At 35.2% G+C, this 15,184-nt stretch overlaps 1 protein-coding gene across 2 annotated transcripts in view; it reads right to left on the bottom strand.

Moving 5' to 3' along the window:
- The window catches only part of LOC122568288 (FK506-binding protein 2), a 114,062-nt gene that overhangs the window by 6,400 nt on the left and 92,478 nt on the right, over positions 1 to 15,184 (bottom strand). For both annotated transcript variants that reach the window (XM_043727867.1, XM_043727869.1), the window contains exon 2: positions 5,177 to 5,340. In XM_043727867.1, coding sequence (XP_043583802.1) covers positions 5,177 to 5,340 — 164 coding nt within the window. The remainder of the gene's footprint in view (positions 1 to 5,176; positions 5,341 to 15,184) is intronic.

The following is a 15,184-nucleotide window of genomic DNA, read 5'->3' as shown; positions in this document are numbered from 1 at the left end:
CAGATATGCAAACTAAAGCATACGTTCTAATATTTCGTAGGTGAAACGAATCGCTAGTTAACTTTCATTTTTTATCGTTGGTAAAAATATGAATTTGCATAAACATCGGCAGTCTAGTGATCAGTTAACAAGATTTATAACTACAAGAGCCATTAGTTCGAGCAGTAAATTTATTTCAACCGTACGTGTTTGCAGTACCTGAGATCGGCTACACATCTGTAAAAATAAACGCGAACGATTTTTGGCAATAAACGCGTTTAAACAAGTATATAAATATATAATGTCCTGAATGGTAATGTAATTTCACCGATAACGATATGATCTGTTATGCGGCGAATTCCCACGAAATTCAACGAACACCCAGCACGCAGTACACTCGCCTGCATCAGCGCATATTTCGTATTAATTATACACGGTCCTATCGTGATTAAACCGTAACCCAATGAAATATACCGCTTAATTATTCACTACTTAAACTGGTTGTAATTAATACAGCAGACAATGTATCTCGTCTAGTGGCGAGCCCCGTGGAAATTTAGTATTTAGTGACTGAGCGGATTGATCAGTTAGAATTAGTGAAATAATGGATTAGAGCTCAAGGAGAATTTATCGATTGCCCACAATCGCTTCTCCCATGACTAAAATATGTAAAGTAGCTGTAACAAAAACGTATATCCGAGACTCAAATTTTTCTTAACTTAATAATGTCCACTTGATAATAAAATTTCATCGAGTAGTTTGTTCCACACTTTATATCAGGTTGTTCCAAAAGTTTCGTTCTTTTTATACGGAATTAGTAGGTGCACAACATGTCTTGTTTTATATTATTTTATTGAATTATGTAACTATTTTGTAATAATAGAACAAAGTGGGTCATATACAATTCAATGAAATAATATAAAAAGAAAAATGCTGTGCATCTATCATTTCCTCGTAAAACGAAAGGAAGTTCTCGGACAACCTAATACGATTTCCACGTGGAATGTAATCCTCCGCGAACCTTTCCAAACGTTAATTCACCAAAAGAGACACTTGCGTAGAAACGATAGTTTCAGAACCTTGGTCATTTTCCATATAACAGAAGTAAACTCTTGAAAAGTTCCTTTTATTTTCTGTAGCCGCAACATCGACGACAGATGGAATCAAATTCTTTTTCTTTGTACGCAACTTCTTCCTTTTCGTTCCTGCCCTTCGGCATTCCTCGTGCCGGGAGAAAACGATTTTCTTTCTGAATCCAAGAAATCTGAAACCTCTTTTTACCTTCCGAACAATACTAGGGCAAACTATTTTCGTTCGCGGCTTTCATCCTCCCGGAAAACTGAAATACGAGTTAATGTTATATGGTAACCAGACCGAAATAACGGAAAAGTTAATCATTCCATTGTTGTACTGTAGGGAAAAGAAACGGAGGTGAAAAGGGAACTGTTCAAATTAATCTCTGCTTAAACGCGTTCAATGGCGCGCGACTGACCGTTTAAATTGTTCAACATTTTTATCGCAGCGTGAAAAGAGAGTATCGTTGCGATAGGATTGTTCCCTGGCTCGTGGTCAAATTTACGAGGAATCGCTATTATCCTGGTTGGAGATTAAAATGGAATTGTGAATTTATGAAAGACCTCAGGCGTTACAGTTAGGTAGTCTACTGAACAATATATACCGACCTATTCCCTCTTTGGCATATAATCTTAAAACTAGCTATTAGATCCAAGAACATATTCTTTATTTAATCTTAGATTACCGTTGAAAAATAAAAAGTGAAGAACTGTTCGTGATATTGTATTTTTTTCTTATAATATTTAAATTATATACACTATATATTTACGCAGGAACAATTAATAAAACAATGATTAGGTTTGTTATTCCAATGCAGCTACTTATTTTTAGGGGGATTCCGGAAGAGATCCAAGAGATTCGCTTCGGCTATTGAATCAACATTCCAATGAAGATCCTTTTCTCGATTCTGACATGACACAATCTTGTTGTTCTACAATAGCGATTGTATAAAGCCTCGTTCATATTAATCGATTTGCCTGAATTCAAGCTCTGTACGAGTCAAGTAATTTGAATCAAACTGTTTGGATTTAGGTGAACTTAGTTCAAATATTAACCTGAAGTCGTGCCAAAGAAGATGATGCCTATTGGAGTATCGTTATTAACAAGTAAAACCTCGATTTAGCTTGGAAGAAGGGATATTTCCAATCAATTAAAACAACAAGTTCTCGTTAGTAAAGTTAGTTTCCAGCTACTAATTCAATTAAACCGACTTGATACAAATAATTTCAGGTTCAACGAAAATAAGCAGTAGGAATTTTAAAGTACACAAAGGATAGATCTAGACTGGTGAAGAAGTTGACTAATCTGAACCAGACATAATATTTTCTTGTAATAAATAAAAGAAATATTAGATATTCTATATTTTTCTATGACTATTAAAGGTGAAGGTTTCATTTCGAAATTTTGATATCGTTATGTTTCGTTCAGATCAGTCAACTTCTTTAAAATTTTCTTTCAAATTCCTACTGTTTGTTCTCATTAAACCTGAAATTATTTGTATCAAGTCGGTAACTCTCGCAATACCTCTCTTAATGTATAACGATATCGAGAACATTACTGTAGTATCATAAATCTTCTCGAAATATAATGATCTTCTTGAATATTGGTTAATCGCGAGTACTAATCGCGATACTTGTTCCATGTCTACCTGCAGTAATTAGCTTTCCCTTTCCGTGGAAGATAATCGTATCGAATGTTCATTGAATCGCGTCGAATATATTGAGAAACGTTGAAAAGTTGAAACGAAGCGACTATGAAGAGGTTCGACAAATATTCCGGTCTCGCCCTGCTATGCCGCCAACGTAAACGTCGTGTTGCGCAAATATTTTTCACAAAGGAGACGAGTGAACCCGTGTTGGCCGGCGAAGAAGTTAATTAACCATAAAACGCATAAACCGCAGTTAACCCACCCGCGTTGCAAAGCCCTCGAACATTGTAACTTCTCATTACACGTTCTTCCGCAACAAAGAACCACAGACAACAGTCTGACTGGGAGAAACCATGAAAAATTCGCGTGGTAAATGAACGAGGAGTCTGCGTCGTTTCCAGAACGATTACGAAACCCTTTCAATTTTCGTTATGCAAATCTAAAATATAGCATAAATGTGAAAAAGCAAACAAAATTTATCATGACATAAAATACATTCACACTTGAGTCGGAATAAACCATTTACACTTTGTCATCTTTTCTCGAAATTCAGTATACACCATCTTTTATATTAGAGTAATAGGACTCTACTTGCATTATCTTACGAAATTTTAAAACTGACTTCTAATAAAAAATAAAAAATAATGTGACCTTTCGCGTTCCTTCTTTTGCAGTCTTTATTCACAAATCATCAAATAGAATATATCTATGTATTTCATTGTGATACAGGTTTGATATATATATTCATTGTGAATGGAATATAAAAAGTAAATAATTATTTTAGTAATTAGGAACTTGTAAAAAAAGCTCAGGCAAAGTACAAGCCATTTAGGGTTAAAAGTCTTGATCGAGTTATGATAAAACGGATTTAATGAATGAGCAGGAACCACGGTAATAACCCTAATAGCTTCCTTTCCTTGCTTCCTTCCTTACTTCATCCCCGGCTTTTTTCTTTCTCCTTCCATTGCCTCATCCTTCTTCTACTTTCTCTCCGTTATAAGTTAAATTTTAAATTTTCTAATCGCTTCGACGAATTTAAATTTTGAGATATTTTTCCATGTAATGTTTTCTCAGTATCACCGAAGATAGTTACTGTGCAGAAAAAATTATCTATCCGCGTCGAAACCTTTTCCATCGAACATTATCGAGTGAACTCCATTCTTCGCCAATAAAAGCCCTCCATAAAACATGGGATCAGGATCGAGGGTATATGCATATTCGGGGCTAACTTTCGATTTATCTAACGCGAGAACGTTCGCAAAGAAGAAAAAAAAAAAAAAAAAAAAATGAGCGAACGAGCGTCGCTGTTGATCCAGCCAGGTCAACTGCGATGGCTAGTGCTCGATTTAATGGTTGACGTTTTATTGGATTTCCGTGCAATTGCATTTTTTAGTCTGATTTCGTTACTAACGATCCCCTTTTGTATCGATTCGTCCGTTGGTCTCGTTCGTTTACCTCCGAGAATCGATGGGACCCACGGATAATTTGAGGAGAGTTAGCATTAAACTGCAACTTCTCGCCGTGAAACCGTTGCAATTTCGCCCTTTTTATGTTCGCCCTTGTTTCTCGTTGACAAGCCTTTATCGTGTATTGCTGAACGATAGAATTGATGCAATCAATTCCAGCTCCCGATACTTCTTATTTTATCTACCGCCGAATGACATGAAAGATGATCGATATAAATTTACGTCCTTTCGTATCGGCAATTTTCATTAGTCGTTTTTAATACACGAATATTAAACGAAACAAATGTACGTTTGACTTTTGGTGTTTGGTAGGCTTCTGAACTGTTCTAATGAAAAATTTAATTACTGGAATTAGGCGAATTCACGTATACTTGATCAATTTTCAAACTCGGTTTTCTAGAAAATGGACTTGTTGAGAATTTTGGATCTTTGAAGCCGAAATAATGTTATGGGAACACAAAATTTACACTCTTAATTAATGTTTGAATAGTTATACATTTATTTAATGGACGATCTCTATTATATTTATCGATACATATCTGCACGCGTCTCAGCACTTTCTTCTTTTTCTGACTGTTAACTAACGACCCTTCCAGATGCTTCTAACGACTGACCAATTTACGGCCATCTGTTTTTGAGACGCTGCGCACACAAATACTCCCACACACTGATACTCGCATACAAGTATTCTTACTGCACGTTTAACCTAGTCCAGCACAGAAAATTATACATATCTCAACAGGATTTTCCAACGCAATTTTGTTATATCTGATTTTTCACTCGTTCTGTATCGCTCACAAAATCTTCCTAATTTCACCTGTATCAGAAATTTAGACTCGCGATGTATTTTATTCGTGCGCGAGTTCCCATATTAGATATCGAATATCCATTAAAACGATTGTTTATCGTGACCTTCGAGAAAAGTAATTTCTATCCGATAGAACGAAGATGATAAGAAACTTCAGACACAGCGAACGTCGTAAGAACGTCGACGAAGAAACAATCTTACCTCCAGGAATTACGTTTCCGGCTCCTTTCTCCCCGTATCCGAGTTCCGGCGGTATGGTCAACTTCCTCTTTTCGCCCACGCACATATCCACCAATCCTTGGTCCCAGCCTTTAATAACTTGGCCAACTCCCAGCTGGAATGTGAACGGCTGATCTCTGTCCAAACTGTAACAGACAATAAACGAGCTACGTTTTAAATATTGTTTCGCTAAAAGTTCACGACAGAATGTGAACGATTCTTTTTATCGAAAGTCATAATCGAACATATTGGCTTTTCAGCTCGTTTATCTTTGTTTCCTACCACTTATTAACGTAAAACTTATTAATGATATTTTCTTAAAAGTCATATTCATTAACTCCACCTGTTATAAACTTTTCACTCTTATTCTTTTCACTACGTGGTAGCGTTTAGGTTCATAAAAATAAGTAAATAAAAGTTAACTACCGATAATTAACACGAAGCTATTTCTATCAAAACCAGTCAAAATGACTGGTCTTTTAAAAAGTACGTGATAATAGAATATATTTATATTTATTGATTTATTACTTTCGTACAGAAGCAATTCCATGTTATGCAGTACATTTTTGGTATTATTAATCCATCTAGGACCATGATCCTTAAACGAAGGTTGACACATTTATAAAATTTCAGAATCGGTCAGTTTGACTGCTGCGGTATTTCTAGTGTTAGCATCTAGCGATCGATCCGGAATTTTCCTGACAGCTGATATCATCATATCGAACGATACGCGGTAAAAATTTGAAAAACGTGTGGCAAGTTGTACAAAACGAGGAAACTGGTTAATTGGGGTTCGAGAAACAGATTGCAGGATCCTTTTACACTTTGACAAGTACCAGTCATTTTGACTGATATTGGCCTTCATACGAAATTATTTTGAGTTTGAATACATAAAAAACAAAATGAAATTCATTATATTATTCCTTTAGTTATCGTTGCAAAAGTCATTACATCATTGCGGAAAGGAAATATAACGCGAAGTAGGAATTTTAAAATAAAATTGTAAAACCAGTCAATTTGACTGGTGTGGTAGTTCCAGTGTTAATTCCATGTTTATTCTCTTTTTTAGAAAAATTAAAAATCTTTTTTATTATTCTCGATGCTTTTTTAAAAGAAATTGATACCCATAACGATCCTGTCTGATTGTGGTTAAAGATAATGATCGTTATTTCAGATTAAATTCACGACAGATTCGATATAGATTTTCATAGTAACATAATATGCTGAATTTACGCTGAATTTCAAGGTCTTCGATACCGGGAGGCAGGTGTACGCCTGTCTACCATCGATATTTCCCGTGAAAGAGATCGCGTCGTGGAAGTGCAATCCGATGCAGTCTCGTAAAATCGGGTTCACGTATGCCAGCCGATCGTTTCACGCGTTCCGGCAACGAAAATTGACAAGTTCATCGGCTGACTGACGCAGGAAGGCGGAAAAAGCGGAATAGAAAAGCGCAGACCGTGAGAGGGAGAGAGAAATTCGTTGAAACGAACACGAGAACTCGACGCAACGATTGTGTGGAAAACGAGGTAACGATGCTGTAACGTGCGAAAAAACGAAAGCCATTAATATTAAAATGCGTTATTAGCGAAAAAAGAATAATAAGATAATTAATTTTCACTACACGACTGCTTATGTATAGCGATAAAATTGGAAGTTAAGAGCCTACTTTTAAATTTAAAATTATTTATGAAATAAATCCGAATGAATGTGAATTAACGTTCGAATATGCGAACAACGTGTGTGATGATTAATTCCAATATCCATAGATCGTACTATGTTTACGTAAAGAATGTGTTTGAATTAATTTCTACGTAAAATATGGCAAAGAAAAATGTACAAAGAATCGAAAAATTGATCGAATATTGATACAACGAGGTTGAAATAAAAAATTTTAAAGAAGGAAGAGGAATGCGTAGGTCGACGGAACTCGGTATAAAAAATCGATGGAACATAAGGGAGGAACACGTCCTCGGACTCGTTTGAGGCGTCTCGACGTGCGTCTCTGCCACTGACTCGAAGGGTTGCAACGACGTCGCGCGCACACGCGAATGCGGATGAAGTTCTATGTGCAACGAGTAACTATGTTGTGTCACGAGAAGAATTTCAAGCAGAGAACTACGTTGATATGCAGATATGTCGCTACGAGCTGAATGTCTACACACGCGTGTGTAATGTTAGAAATACTTCAGCAACGTTTCTTCCGCTTTATTTTCTCTTCCTCTTTCTGTTCTTCTTGTTTATGAAGTTTTAACCAAGAAGAAGGCAGGCTTTTAGGAAATTACAGGACATTATAAAAAGAAACAAAAGTTTTCAAACTACTAACAATTTTGAAAACTTTACTTTTCCTAGTTACGTCACTTTTCCAATAAATTAACGATATTATAAATCTGACTCTATCGTTGATATCAGAATAACTGAAGGCGTAAAAATAACAAGATGGGTCCATATAAAGAATATAAATAATAATCAAGTTCGGTGAAAGTATCAAGAAATGGACATTTTTGTACAAATTTTTCTTTCTATCTATAAATCGAATTATGATACACTTGGAATTTCTATGAGTAGATAAATTACTTGAATAAATGGTTGTATCAGTCTACGTTCCAGCGATCTGACGACATTTAAATTTCGTTCAACAAATTTAAAATGAAACTCTATCCTCATTACGAGCATTCAATCTCCATCGATCAATCAAATCATCGTTATTATCACATTTACCTTGGCTTTCCAATGAAAAGTTACGATCATCCTAACGATAACTATCGTTTCTGCAGTAACTTCAGCTACATCGAGCCGGAACGTTGTTCGACTATCGACACGACTCCCATAAACTCTCTTCGTACTCAAATAAAACTAATCGCGTCAAGTGTCAGCTGTTTGCTGCTTTTTCGATTTTCGTTTGCTTCTAGCTTTACATTACAGTTTTCCATTAAACGAAAATCCAAGTAAAGATCGAGGATTTCGATTTGAAATTACTGGCGCGAGGTTTGGAACGATATTGATCCTCTTCTTTGCTGAATCCTGTCAGGGGATGAATTTTCTGATCCACAAGATTTGCAAGATCATAACGTTTCCGGTTTCCTTGATTCGTCCTGGTTCATGTTAGAAGGTTGAAGCTCGAAAATTTTATCCAAGGGACGAAAACTCGTCATAAGGGCTGCATTTTATCGAGAAATGCCATCATTTTACGAAAAATAAAGCAGTTTTATAAACGTCGATATAAGTAAATCGCAAAAGATATAGAACCGTTGATCTTGTTAGTTGGAAAGTTTTCAAAAGAAATTAAGTTGAGTGAAATTTTTGAGTATAAACCGATCCAAGTACGCCACTAGTAATCGAGAACGGTCGATTTTGAACTTTTTAAATGTGTTTTATTCCACCTTTTTTTTATAACACACAGTCGTCAAACTTGTGAAAATGCAGTCCAAATGCAACAAAAAATTAAATTAATTTTTCTTACACAATTACTCAATGCAAGATAATTATGACATAACGATAATAATTGTATCAGCCTCGGTATTGCAAAATCTCTAAGGAAATTTTAAGATATAAAATCACGTACATCGATTCTAACGTAGCGGATAAACAGCAAAACATGATTGATTATCGGAGAATCGAGGTATCATCGAAAAGAAAATATCGAACACGTCGCTGGGTAAGAATAGATAGCACGCGTTTATTCCTGGTAAAAAATAGGTGACACGAAAAGAATGTCTCGATGAAAACAACTTCGAGATCGTTGGTCTTATGCGTCGAAAGTTCCGTTTAGCGGCGAGGAAAATAGACTTTCTGAGAGGAGATCCAAAGACAATTTCGTTCAGATATTAATAGGTCATTTGATGTGACAAGTTGGACCAACAAATTCTTCGTCTTTTCTTTCTTTGTATCTACAATTCATTTGTGAACAAGCATGAATTTAGCAAAATTTCAAATATACGTCAATGGTCAATTTGTACCGATAAAATATACTCCGAAATAATTAAATAAAAATGAAAAATTGGAAAGATATTCAAATACTAAATGAAAATATTCAATATGTTATGGTTCTCTTTTGTGGAACGAAATAATCTTTATGTCGATACTTTCAGGCAGAAAATAAAATCCAAGAATGTATTATGATTACGTATTTGTCAACTTGAAAGCTAAAAGTTTATATGCTCGAAAACGATTATATTCTGCCGCACTTATCTTTATTTGCATAGTACTATCGTTGTTAATTAGCGAGCCCAGCTCCACTGGAAGCTATTAATAATTCAAAGAGCAAATATCAACAGTAATGAGCATTTACGGTTTACACGAACTTCTATTACGACATACCTCGTACAAAATTTGAGTTGGTCAATATTTATGGAAATCATAAATTCATGTAAACCATACTTTAGTCGAAGCTTTTACTTTCGATGAATTTTATTAGAATTGAAAATAATTTTATTTCAAAAACTCTCCTGTAAAACCTGAATCCCACATTCGAACTTCATCTCTTTACTTAAAAAATTAATGGTTATTTACCGCGTCGACATTAAATAAATAATCGTAAATTGCAAAGTAAATGGAAAAAATAGTCTCCGTAACCTTGTCGCGTTTCTCCATTTCGCAATTTATATAATTGGTGACTAATTGTCGATCTTCTAAATGAGATGAAATAATTTCGAAATAGTTGTATGATCTTGAAATAACGAAGACCTTCGCAATCTCAACCTTCCTTTCGTAAAATCAAAATCGTGTGCTCTAACAGGAAAGAAAAAAGGAAACCATTAATCAACGTCCTCGAAAATTTTCTGCTTATTAGGGCTTTATACAGGTTTCACGTGAACGAATTGCCAGTCATTCGCGAAACAACGTTCGGGGGGTTAACTTATCGGAAGTTCGTTAGGGAGTGTAATTTTATTCGCGGAAGTTTTGTTCTACTAACCAACTACGTCCGATATCTCGTCGGTGTTCTTACGCGTGAACAAACATATTATGCGCTCGAGGCATAATCAGTCCGAATCCTTCTAACGCAACTCGTTACCGCTCGGCGTCGCGACGCCGGGCGTGCAGAATAATGTGGCCCAAGTTTCGAGGATAATTATGTTGCGTAAGGGTAATTACACCGTGCCACGTGGGGAATTTCAAGTTTCCTGCACTTTCGCGCATCCACGTCGTAACAGCGTGCGCTCATGCATACAACCACGCGAAGAATATATTTCGGAGGGATCGTAAAGGGTAGCAGTCATTGCTATGAACACAGGAGAAACATCTATTTAAGAAAGCGCAAAATACAAAGCAAAATAACACGATTTACTACAAATGTATATGTTAAGTAAAAATAGATTATGATTAGTTCAGGTAAAATAATAATTAGAGTTACGTCGTGTGCAATTCGTTCATTTATTATACGTAATGTACTTAAAATTGCACAATGGCAGTCTTTTAAATTTATTCCTCATTATTCGCGAAACCTTATTACGTTAATTACGTAATTTTTAACGAATTTCGTGCTCCTTCGATTGTTCTGCCAATTTTGTTAACCATTCAAATCCTTCACAATGAACCAATTTTACCGATAGCTTCCACATTTCCCTATAAGCATTGTACTCAATTATTCCAATGAATTTGATTCCTGATACTGTTTTGTTCGCTCAATATCGTCTCTATATTAACTGATAATAATACGAACAAGAACAAAAGAAATTTTTACGTTGCATCATAGGGAGACAGGAATTTCACGCCGAACGTATTAAATTGTCAAAAATCGACTGATATGCATTGTTTTTAATACTGTGCGCAATGGTTCATTAAAGAGTATGTATAATAAACGTAGCTTCCCAAAATACGCGTAATTATTTATCAGCTCGATACACTGATCGTCGTGTTAAATTTGTATCGGCGGCTGATTTCCATGGAAAACTAATAATTTGCTTCCTGCCTCTCGATAATAAAACTAACGCGTTATCGAAACTTCCGATTTCCCGTTCAAGCAACGAATTTAATAAACATTCAGCCGTTCTATAAACTGCATCCTAGTTTGCATCGCTCAATACCTGGACTTCAGACTTGGCTATACGATTTAACCGTTCACATCTTTTATCATTTCGTTTATCAAACTACTATCGTAATCCTTGAAATTAAACTAAAAATTAAAAATAACTACAAATATACTACGAAGACGATCGTTCTTACGAGGTCCACAACTTCGTAATTTCATTAGATACGCTTCTTCCGCGACGTAATTACAAGATACGTAGCAATTGTAATGAATGTTTTATTCCCAAAAATTGGAAGGATCGTTTTTGTTTTGAGTCCTTCGATTTGTTGACACTTTGTCATTCGCAAAAGGTAGAGTTACTTTCCACTTATTCGATAGCCACAATTCGTGGAGTCATTACGTGCCAACCCAACAATTCTTCCATGTAACTGAAATCTTGTTCCCCAGTTCCTGTAATAAACAGCAATCTGGTGAAAAGCACGTTATCGGTTACCGCTACTCGACGACAGGAAGTTGGTCAGTGATCGCCGGACTCCAATGGGCGCGACAGATTCAAGTACCGACGACCGTTTAATTATTTCATTAACAAGTAACGTTTTACGACCTCTCGACCAGAGTACACCGCCACCACAGGTTTACTACAGTGCTCTCCGTGATTACCGACTTTTACTATCGTGACAGCGGATCGGATATTGAACTGCCGGCGACAAGAGACGATTTCGTTGGTCACGTTTGTCGTTATCTGCCACGTTTTACACAGTAATTTCGCGAAACTTCAAACCGCACTTAATTGTGCTTTAAAGGAGTTGTTACGTCGCGTCGCAGGGAGAAGATCGTGAAACCGAGCAAAGTGTTTGAAGTAACATCGAAACGATTTTAAATTAAAGTTTCCTTAGGGATCGATGTACGTTATTACTCTTTATAAATATCGAGAAGCTTCGATCGATTTGCAATATCGACATGTGAATTTTATGAAAGTATTCGAAGTAACGATGAAGTAAAAGTTAGACTCATTTTGTAATTTATTTTACTATCAACTATATGTGTAACTATACGTGTAACATAATCCAACCTTTTATTATCATTAAGTGCACGATTAATATCCAATTTCCATGAAAAAAAAAGACTTATTTCCATAAGCATATTTATCCTAAGAAAACGACACAAATGAAGGTAAATTCTAAGATAAGCCGAAGAATAAATTTAAATTAATAAATTCCAATGTTCTGTTATAAATTTATTATTTAAATATTATTGGCTGTGTCAACATCAGATTTTTTTCTGTAGATTTAGAAAACCCTTCTTCATTTGTCTTATCAAGAGTCAAAGGGTGTGGAGATAACGTGTTTGTCAAGTAACAGAAGAATAAAGTACATCTCTTCAAGAATAAACAAGTATCCAGATATTTGCGAACGTAATTGTAGCTCTAAAAAAAAAATGTTGTTCGGCTGCTGATAGCCGAATGGCATTTTTCTTTTGCCCGAATACGTTACTTCGAATATTGGAATTGTTTCCTCGCAGCGAGGTTCCTGGAAATCTTTTTATACTATTTACAATATTTCTGTTGGGTAGAGTTAATTGGTTTTGGATTGAATTCGTTAATCCGATGGGAATTAAAACGATTGCTTGGAAACAACAGCGATCCGACGGACAAATAAGAATATAAGGCGTTTTTATTTGGAGAAAAGAATTATTGAATGTTCGACGAAACTTGATAAGTTTGCTCGTGTTTTTTGTTAACGTTCCGAAGAATTTCTCAATTTCACATCATCATGACTTCGTACTTTTATGGTCCAATCTTTATCTCAACGTGAATTGTTTCATTGTAAAAGATAAAAAGTTATTTATTGTTTCAGAAAAGGCTTCGGCATAATATGTAAATCAAATCAAGTACATGTCAAACGAGAAACGATGTTTTTATGTTTTTCTGAAAGCGTGGACACTTTTTGACGATAAAAGAACACGGCTGAGTCGAAAATAATTCAAAGAAGGGTTAATATGCAGAGGGTATGTAAAATGTGCAAAATAAAGCCCTTCTTATTACATTTAACAGGTGAAATAAATTTATTTTCGTGTGTTAATTAACATTCATAAAAATATCAAAATGCATAAACATCTACAATCTATTAATTATCAGACAAATCCAACCATAGATTTATTGTATTATATATTAGGTCGTCCCAAATGTTCCTTTCGTCTTTAAAGAAAGTAGTACACAACATTTTTCATTTTATGTTATTTTATTGAATTACGTTTGATCCATTTTATTCTATTACTACAAAACGTACTTAATCGATAAAACAATATAAAATAAAAGATGTTATGCATCTATTATTTCACTTATGAAACGAAAGAAACTTTTGGGACAACCTAATACATATACACGTCATGGTCAATGAAACTCTAAAACGCGACAAGAACATAGTTAATTAATTATACGAGATTTCTACATGAAAATAGACAACCCATCGACACACACACGGAGCGTGTTCTTGTAACGTGGTGCTCGGTCGATGAAAAATGGAAAATAATGAAGCCAGGAAGAAAAGGGTTCGATCGACAATGGAGCTGCAGAGAAAAGGGAAAGTCATAATGGGGGAGGAAAGGGAGAAGGAAGGATACAATAAGGCGGCGGAGAAAAGGAGAAACCGCGATGGAATCGCGGAAACGAAGAACTACGTTCCAATGAGGAGCAAATATCTCGAAACTAATTTCTACGACTTCTTTCTATCGAGCATGCGTTTCACGACAATCGAGATGATGCGACCGTCGATTCAATATGAGATAGAAACGACATTGATATCCTGTATGTTCTGACTTATTCAGGATAAAAGTATACTGACCAATAATCTCGTATCCTCTTGGCGTTTTCTTGATCAAATTAACGATTTATATGTCGTTTCTGATGGTAATTTTAAATAAGCAATTTATATATCATTTTCACTTTGCCATGGGATATTTTATATCTGCAAAACCAAAGAAAAGGAAACAAATAAAAAACATCTGATTTCTAAATCTAAAACATTCCACCGACGATCGCGCAGGCGTTAATGCACGATATATCCAACAATTTCCTTCATGTGTGTTTAGAAATATTGAATTACGGTCTATTTATAATAGTAATAATAATGATAATAATTGTACTATCGCGTATACAATCGAGTTATACACTAAAGCGTGATTACCTGGTGCAACTGATAGAATGATCGAGTTAGTAAAACAGTAGCATGATTAAAAGGCGACCAACATATCTGTGATATGCAAGATTTCAAGAGTAATTGGAATTTTATATAAACACGCACACGTAGATATATTGTTCTTTGACACGCGACAACGATGATAATTCGACCATAAAAAAAAGAAAAAATAAAGGATAGTAATTGGTGGATGAATAAATGAAAAATACAACGACTCATCCGTGTGCCACGATGAAAAATCGTAAACGTTTCAATCGATGCTAGAAACCTTTTTTCTGTCGATTTGCTCGACGAATGAAATGTAATTGGAACTTGTATAAATCATCTACACTATCGTGCAAATAACGTGCACGTAATAAAATTATGTATCTTGCCCGAAACGTGTTGATATGCGTACGCAAATTTTGTATCACGTGCATCAGGATTACGATATGATATATCTATGTGTATTTAATCCGTGTATGTAGTTCAACCGGGGTGCTTTAACGTTCATTAATATTTAACACATCGAGTATCTTTAATATCATTAGCGCAAAGTTAGCCTAAAATTGCCAACCCCAAGATATAACAAAAATATACAACAAAATCTGAAAAGAACGTTTCAGGAAAATAATCTCCCGATTAATTAAAATAATCAATCGGTAGATTGAAAATGAATAAGAAGAACCACACTTCTTTTTACCAAAATCAAATTGCAAATTGACTGCATATTGCAATGATCGAATTTTCTCCTGTTAATAAATACGGATATTACCTACCTGTAAGCATTCGAGAATTATACTGAGTCGAGTTTCATCAGTCAAGGACGAAGTACAAGAGGCA

This window comes from Bombus pyrosoma, linkage group LG6, assembly GCF_014825855.1.
Source record: "Bombus pyrosoma isolate SC7728 linkage group LG6, ASM1482585v1, whole genome shotgun sequence".
Lineage (NCBI taxonomy): Eukaryota > Metazoa > Arthropoda > Insecta > Hymenoptera > Apidae > Bombus > Bombus pyrosoma.
The sequence above is the reverse complement of the archived record's forward strand: the minus strand, read 5'-3'. Positions and strand labels throughout refer to the sequence as shown.